Genomic DNA, 8716 nt, shown 5'->3' with positions numbered 1-8716 from the left:
TTTAAATATCCACTGCTGAACATAAGCCTCCCCATGGGAGGGTTTTGCCAGTAGTTGCCACGGTTTGCAGGCGAGTTAGCAACTGTGGTTGCCAACTCGTCTGCCAAGCGTAAACGATGACCTGCCTCGTGAACTGCCAAGCGCCTGCAGAAGCTTATTTTTAAAGATGTTTTAAGAGGGACGCTGCTGCCCATTCCTCGCCCTCCCTTATTTGATTCATACGACACCCATGGGAAAAGAAAGGATGGTCTATTGTATGCCGGGACCACACGGCATAGAAGAGGCATTTTGTTCAGTAAACACCAATAAATAAAACGACCAACATTTCTAGGAATATATTTTGTCAAGTGTACACTTCCGTCTCATTTCCTTCATTGATGTCAGTGATTTTTCTCCACGAAGCGTATTCAGCTTTCAACCCGTCCTGACCCAAGTAAAACGGAAAGGATTTACTGGTGGAAAGGTAAAAAATACCGTGATTGCTTTTAATGACTTTTGGTCCAAGATAATTTATCTCTAATTGTATTCTATTATAACAGTCGCAATCTCTAGCTTGTTGTATGCTATCGCATTTTATTGCTATGAAACCTTTTTGGTTTTTCATAGCCGACACCCATATAGGTAGGACTCGAAAATGGCTACACGTCGACACACAGGGGTACATCGAAAGATCGGAAGGTTGGTACTCTCCACCGTTTAAGTAAAAGTCTACATGGCCCATTCTTGTCGCCATGCCATATCCGTCTATATTGCTATGTATAACTTCGACAAAGTCAGCGTCTGAAGCATCCAGTCTATCACCAGGCCCTAAATGCCTGAAGCAAGGGCCCGAAGGTTCTAGAGCGGTTATTTTGGAGATGTTCATTCCTGTCATTTGCTGGTAATTTTTGGCGATGTAACTAACAGTTTGTCCGCCAAGACTGAAGCCGAGAAGTTCTAGTTTGGACGGGTCTAGGCCTAGGTTTGTGAGCTTGACTAGAACTTCTGCGACGTGCTTGCCAACTGGTCGCATGAGACGTGACGCTCTGAAAAAGGAAGAAGGTTTGTCCTGTTAAATATGATTAGTACATTGAAGCATAATTCCTAGATTTATAGACTTAACTATTTACTAATAATTATTGATATAGTCTGTGTTAATGATAAGCGTTTTGCGTTTCTTTTAAAATGATATTGGATAAATAAATGACTAAAAGTCTAGGTGTCTTTGAAGCGACAACTAACCAGGATTATCAATTAGAAATACATGAAACACCCACACAACCACATTTAATAAAAGATAATGTGTAAATGATTATCGATAACATATTATCTTTTAGAAAAAAAGTGAATTAATAAATAAAAAAATCGACAGAGGTTTGAATGTTCTAAACTACGCTCTCAAATGTTAATATCTGGATTGTAAAAATATAAGACCATATCATACCTAGTTTCAGTAGTAGAGAATTGAATTAAAAAAAAAAACAGAGATGTAATTACTGTTTTTTTTTAATAAATTTGTTAATTAAATAATTTTAAAAATATTGTTACGTTACCATCAATTGATGGTAATGGAACAATAACCTCACTTGCTCTATCAGTATTCACTGGCTGGACACCAGTGATGGATGATTGGTGAGGATGAAAGCAGGTAAGTTAACCCATTAAGACGAATTCTTTAAAAATAAATCACCATGGTTTTTATGGTAAGTCGCAAGGAGATCGATCTGACAGGATAAATTGCTAGCAATAGGGCTGTTAATCCTCAGTACTAAAAATTACTCTCCCCACTAAGTCCCTGTTTTTTCTTATATCCTTATTTATGAAATTAAGTATGATGAACCAGTTTCTGTTAGCAAGCTGACGGTCTATTTGATGGGAAGTGGTTACTATAGTTTATAGAAATCAACAGCAACATAGCAACATGAATATTACAAAATATATTGTGACGCCCGTCACACTTTTCATGTTTTGTCATTCTTAAGAGAATAATAAGGTAATTTTCTTACAAATAGTAGTGGACAGTGGCGAATCTCTGGTTGTCAATGATGATGACGTTGTAGCCGAGCGCTTCGTATTCGTTGGCGAACATGGAGGCGATGGGGAAGTTGCTGCTGTCCAGGTACCCCAGCAGGATCAGCACCGTCTTCCTGAAATGTAATATTGCAAGATCATTGAATAAGAGGGATATAATATAATTCACCAGAGGGAGACTGTACTAAAGTCGTTTGGTTGGGTACCTCTGTCCCATTCGTGTTTCAACCGTAAAGCAGTTGTGTCTGCATCTCTGTGTTTCGGTTTGAAAAGGTGGGATATGGCAGTGAATATACAGTGTACAGAGGAATAACATCTGAGTCCTCAGGAATGGCAACGCATGGGGGGTATCATGGGCGAAACAGTATACTCTGTTATGTCCATGGTACTGCTCATGTCTATAGGCGACGATTACCACTTTCTATCAGGTGGGCCGTCAGCTTGTTTGCCATTCTAAGTTGTATAAAAAAAAAAAGAATAAATTTATACATTATTTTAATTAACATAACTCATTCCTTTTATCAGTCCCATGTAGTTATTCCTCGGTCTTCCTCTTCCTCCTTTACCGTTTATTTTTCCTTCTACTATGCTCCTTAAAAAATCATTCTATTCTCTATTGTTTATATACTACATGGGACAGATAAAGGAAACACTAGGTGTCATGTCGTATAGGGAGGTCAAGGATATGGCCTGGGATAGAGCTGGCTGGAGGAAGATGCATGAATTAGTTGCACCGACAAGAGGTAACTCTTAAATGAAAAGAGAGAAATCATTCCTTAAAACTGATGTTAGTGCTCACGAATAGGGTTCCCGTGTGATCTTGCCATAGAATAAGTCACCCCATGCTTTCCTGTGTGTGTCGTAAGAGGCGACGATGGGAAGGCGAGGGATTGGCAGCAGCATACCTCTTAAACCATCTCGAAAGTCTATCTGACTATTGACAAACCCCCCAATAGGAGAAGCCTACCTTCAGCAGTGGACAGTTACCGGCTGACTTGATAATGATGGCCATAGATTATGTTTTTTTTTTTAAAACAAACTTTTTGTAAACTTCACCTGTTAAAGTCTATCCTGACGTCATTGGCTATCTTGTCGGCTGTCCAGTACGTATACTTCTTTCTGCTGCGTTCCTTTCCTTGCACCACGAAGCCGAGGTATTTTAGTTGGCTGATGGGAATTGTGGCAGGTTTTGTGGACCCCGGACCTGAAATACAGAGTAAAAATTCTTTTATTCAGCGGTACAATTTAATAAAATAATTTCTCTTGTCATTTATCCAAGTTTTTAACCGAGTTCAAAAAAAGGAAAGGGAAACTGAGGTTGCATTTGTTTTATATCTGTTACTATATTACTCCGTCAGTTATCAACAGATTTGAATTTGTTTTTTATTTCAAATAATATATTTTCATCTTGGTCCCATAAGAAGGCTAAGGAATAAAATATCCTTTCTGCTTCTGTGTTCCCGAAGAAATATAATCTTGGTATCTTTAAGTCGACAAGGAATAAGTATCTTCTCGGTAAGATCGCTCCAAACTAGATCTTATCATCACTTACTAGAGGGAGACTTTGTACAAAAGTCGTTTGCTTGGGTACCTCTGTCCCATTTGTGTTTCAACCGTGAAGCAGTTGTATTTGCACAACTGTGTTACAGTTTGAAGGGTGGGATATGGCAGTGAATTTACAGGGTACAGAGGAATAACACCCGAGTGTTTAGGGACGGCAACGTATGGAGGGTATCATGGGCGAACAGTATACTCTGTTATGTCCATGGTACTGCTCATTGTCTATAGGCGACGGTTACCACTTGCCATCAGGTGGGCCGTCAGTTTGTTTGCCATTCTAAGTTGTATAAAAAAAAACACATTCTTTAGTATATAATTTCATTTCATGTACATAATAAGATATAAACAATAATTTGCATTCAAATGTCATGGCAAATGTAATAAAAAAAATTATAGAAATTTTATTTAATTTTTAATTTTAATTTAATAATTAAAATTCGCGTTGTTTACATATATTTTAAATACACATCAATACTTAATGCGATAAAAATTTTTTTGTAGGTAAATAGTATCTAAATACTTTTTTCTTTAATGCCTCTGTTTTGATGTGGATTGCACCACGTTGTGGTCACGACAAGACTTTAATCGTATTAAGTCCTTTTTTTTTAACGTCTGGAAAATGCTTTATAACCTTGTGGGACCATACACCTTGTGGGAGGTGAATGGCTACTGTGGGAATCCCCCCGTAAAGTGGGGGTGTACCCACCAAAAACCAGACGATATACCCTCGAGGTGCCATATGTCGGAGACATGGGTTCGCTTTCGCACTCACCACATCTCTGACGGCAGCGACCCGCCCCCTGATGGTAAGAGCAGGTCTCCTCTCTCAAGATAGGGTGGATGGCGTGCTCACCCTACCACTCGGGGGATGCGCCGGTATATTAGCACATCCCCCAGGTAATCATATTAAGTTCCGATAGTGTATTTATTATAAAATAGAAATTGTATCAAATCGACACATACAATGTTTTAATTTTTAAATTAAAATAACTGGTTTTGTCATTACGGAAGTCGGTGTTTTTTTTTCCAGAACAAAGTATACTTTAAAATTTTCGGCAAAGACGTGTGTGTTGGTTAATAAACAGCTATGTTGCCTGTCAAACCAAGGAAGTGAAAATAATGTACAATTACTAACGTAAATAGTATTGTATATTATTTATATGTTTCCGGTGACATACGTAAGCAACGCGCCGTGAAATCATATATAATTTGTCGTAGCATACATAGACCTTATGTTGATGCAAGGCGTAAGGTTTCATATAGGGTTTGGTAGTCCTTATGGGGCAATAGACGGTTCGAAAGCCAAACTATGTTGTTATGCCTCTATACCTTACCAGAGGGAGACTTTGTACAAAAGTCGATTGCGGGTACCTCTGTCTCATTCGTGTTTCTACCGTGAAGTAGCTGTGTTTGCATGGCTGTGTTTCGGTTTGAAGGGTGGGATATGGCGTGAATTTACTGGGTACAGAGGAATAACATCTGAGTCCTCAGGAATGGCAAAGCGGGGGGGGGGGGGGGGGTATCATGGGCGAAACAGTATAATCTGTTATGTCCATGGTAATGATCATGTCTATAGGCGACGGTTACCGGTCACATTAGGTGGACCGTCAGCTTGTTTGCCATTTTAAGTCGTATAAAAAAAAGCCTTGTAATGTTATGGGCGCTTTACGGCAAAACACGAGTAGGGCAGAAGTACTCAAGCAATCTACTTTTGTATTAAAACTTCCTCTGGTATTCATTAAAATTTCAATATCAATAATGTTAAAACGTGTCTTTTTTATGCAACTTTAGATATCCGACCGATATAGGCGACATCCAAATGGGTGATGACATTTTTCCTTCATCAATGTTCAGAGGAACCCAATATATAGATATCGGATCGGTATCCATATAGCCCATGCTTAGTTTTTATGCTTGTTTTATCATCCTGATAAGAGAAAATGGACTCGGTAGATGGCGGTAGGGGCAATCAACGTTTGACGGGTCAGCTAATTATTTCATCAATTATGAGGTAAATGTTTATGAATCATAATATCTGTTGATCTCTGTGTAAAGGTAACTATTTGCAATGTTGGTAAATTGGCTCATTAGCACAGAATAATATATTTTTTTTTATTAACAAATGCAGAATTGCAGTAGGGTCTTTTTTTTTTAATGGATGATAATGGAATGGTTACCCCGCCAGCGTATACCGATAGCGCAGTGACCAGTGAGGGATGATTGGTGAGGATGGAAAGGCCAGTTAGCCCATCGTGACAAATGCAACGATAAATTAGTCATAATGGTTTCCAGGGGGAACCACGTGGAGGTCGGTCCGATGGTGTATATTGATAGCAATGGGGACTAATCTCCCTATTACTAACAATTCCTTCCCCCCATTGCAGTAGGGTCGGGGTGATACCTGTGGGAATGTATTGTCCCAATAGTCCTGGGGGATGTGCTAATATACCGGCGAGTCCCCCGGGTGAGCACGCCAGCCACCCTATCTTGAGAGAGGAGACCTGCTCTTACCATCAGGGGGCGGGTCGCTGTCGTCGGAGATGTGGTGAGTGCGAAAGCGAACCCATGTCTCCGACATATGGCACCTAGAGGGTATATCGTCTGGTTTTTGGTGGGTACACCCCCACCTTATGGGGGGATTCTCACAGTACCCATTCATCTCTCACAAGGTGTATGGGTCTGCATAAAGAATTTTCCAGACGTTAAAAAAAAGGGGTGGATAATATATAGCTATAGGGGGGAAAGAGATTGTTAGCAATGGAGTTTGACAGCCCCATTGCTAGCAATATGCCCTATTAGGTCGACCTACGTGGTTCCCCCTGGAAACCATCGTGAACAATTCTTGTTGAATTCGTCACGATGGGCCAACTGACCTGCTTCATCCTCACCTATCATTCTTCACTGATGCCCCGCCAGCGTATCCCGATAGCGCAGGCGGAGTTACCATTCCATTATCACCTATTAAAAAAAAAAAGTTGCAATATTTATATATTGGTTCTATATACTGGTTGAATCGGTATCCTATATCAGCCTTAAGTAATCCATTGCTGAATATAAGCCTTCTCTTTGGGGGGTTTTTTCAGTAGTTACCACGTTTTGCAGGCGGATTTAGGCTTTAGAGATGTTTTAAGAGGCACGCTGTTGCCCATCCCTCGACCATTTAGTTTCCTTAGTCGCCTCTTACGACACGCACGGGAAAGGAAAATGTGGCCCATCGTATGCCATAGAGTCATATAAGCACAAAATTACTCTTCTTAATTTACGAAAGAAATGTATTATATGGTAGTAAATTTACAGAGTACACATGTATAACACCATAGGCTACACACACAAGGCGTCACAGTATATACCAGGGGTGGCCGACTTGACTGGACCAGTATAGACTAGTATTTTTTATATTATTAAGAGGGAAAACATAAAACTGAAAATTATTCCTAGTAACTACTTATTTATATTAGTGTGAGCATTGCGTCTGAGCATCTTCCGCTAGATTAGCAAGATATTATATTTTTTGCCTTGCCACTATCAACTGGACTAATAGTCGCGTTGACCAGTTGGTCACGCCTGGTATATACTGTGACATCCATATTGCTGTTAATATCTATAGCCGACTAACTAGTTGTTATTTTTTCCCATCGGGTAAAACTTGAGTTTTTTTTTGCGCTTGCCATTATAATAAAAAAAAAAATCTGTTAACCCTGATATGCCTACCAAGGTATTCTTTTTATATGGATACGCTGGCGGAGCACCAGTGAAGGGTGATAGATGAGAATGAAAACAGGCCAGTTAGCCCATCATGATGAATTCATCAGGAATTAACCATGATAGTTTCCAGGGAGAACCGTGAGGAGGTCGACCTGGTTGGATATATTACTAGCAATGGGATTCCCAGTCTCCATTACTAACAATCCCTTTCCCCCCGAAATGAGAATATTTGTAAGGACGGATGGATGAATAATTGTTACATTTTCACGTAAAAACTATTGAATGAATTTGAATGAAGTTTGGTACACGGGTAGGTCATACCCTAACTTAGCATATAGAATACTTTATGTGTTAATTTACTTGGGCAAAGCCACAGGAGACAGATAGTATACAAATATTTTTTAAGCTACACATACAAACTGACATGAGTCCTCTAGGGTATCCTTCCTCGATCCTTTGGCTTGTAGAGTCTTCTCCTCCACAAAGGCACACCGCAAAAATACAAATAAATGTCACACACCATTTGTCCATTTTGATGAAAATAAACATGATAAACTGAGTATATAAATTGTATTAACACAAAATAATGCTTGTAAATATTACTCGTATATGTTTATGGCTGTATAATGACTTTCCATTGATTCGAAAAAAATGCCGCGGAATGTATTAAAAAAGGAACAAAGTCATAAAAATTTGGCGCGAAAAGTAATAAAAAAAAATAAAGTCATGTCATCGATCTCACAGATAACAAATGTCACATCTCTACTCTAATTGAGTACCGTTCAAATTGGCTAACGTGAACACGCGACTTGGATCCTATACGGTTAAACGCGAACTGGCCAAATAGTGACGGGCGATGTTGCGAATCTCAGATGTTATTTCAAAACACAGGACATTTTTTTACAACCTTGTAAATGTATATTAAATTTAATTAGATGAACATGTTTTCCGTCAGTTTTCTTTCGTTTAGGACTTTAAACATGGTTTTCGCGGTGTTTTTTTTTTGTTGTATTAAATGCCCCTTTTTCAACCTTACCTTATTCTATAACAAGTATTTGTCTATTAAAAAAAAAATACAGGAAATTCGATAAGCGTAGCTGGCAGTCAAATTCAAAATAATTTGAGTATTGAACGTAAAGTCTTGGTTAGACTGCTTTAGTGATTTAGTGAAGTGGCAAGTAATTTAGTTAAAAATTACTACATGTTACATGGTATATTTTATCTATGATGATACATAAATTTTGTGCTCAGTCACGTTTAGCTCTTAAATTACTTGGCACACAACGAAATTTCAAAAGCAAGTTGTACTGGGCTAGACTAGATTTAAATTTAGAAACTATGTATAGGTATACAGGGTCGTACCGAGGTCGAATAGGTCTTATCCAAGGGGAGTGGTGTCAAGAACGTTGCCGGTAATTCCTCGCTGGTCCGCTTGCGTAAG

General features: G+C 39.0%; 1 protein-coding gene across 1 annotated transcript; it reads right to left on the bottom strand.

Moving 5' to 3' along the window:
• Nucleotides 1-320: 320 nt before the first annotated feature.
• On the bottom strand, nucleotides 321-8119 carry LOC113511308 (pancreatic lipase-related protein 2-like). Its single transcript, XM_031912050.2, has 4 exons — nucleotides 7692-8119; nucleotides 3067-3214; nucleotides 1986-2126; nucleotides 321-1025 (listed from the first exon to the last, which is right to left on the bottom strand). Exons 1-4 carry the CDS (start codon nucleotides 7822-7824, stop codon nucleotides 344-346), a joined length of 1104 nt encoding a protein of 367 aa, XP_031767910.2. The 5' UTR covers nucleotides 7825-8119; the 3' UTR covers nucleotides 321-343.
• Between the last annotated feature and the right edge of the window lie 597 nt (nucleotides 8120-8716).

The sequence above is a fragment of the Galleria mellonella genome, unplaced genomic scaffold (genome assembly GCF_026898425.1).
Source record: "Galleria mellonella isolate WM207_F2 unplaced genomic scaffold, CSIRO_AGI_GalMel_v1 utg1053, whole genome shotgun sequence".
Lineage (NCBI taxonomy): Eukaryota > Metazoa > Arthropoda > Insecta > Lepidoptera > Pyralidae > Galleria > Galleria mellonella.
The sequence above is the reverse complement of the archived record's forward strand: the minus strand, read 5'-3'. Positions and strand labels throughout refer to the sequence as shown.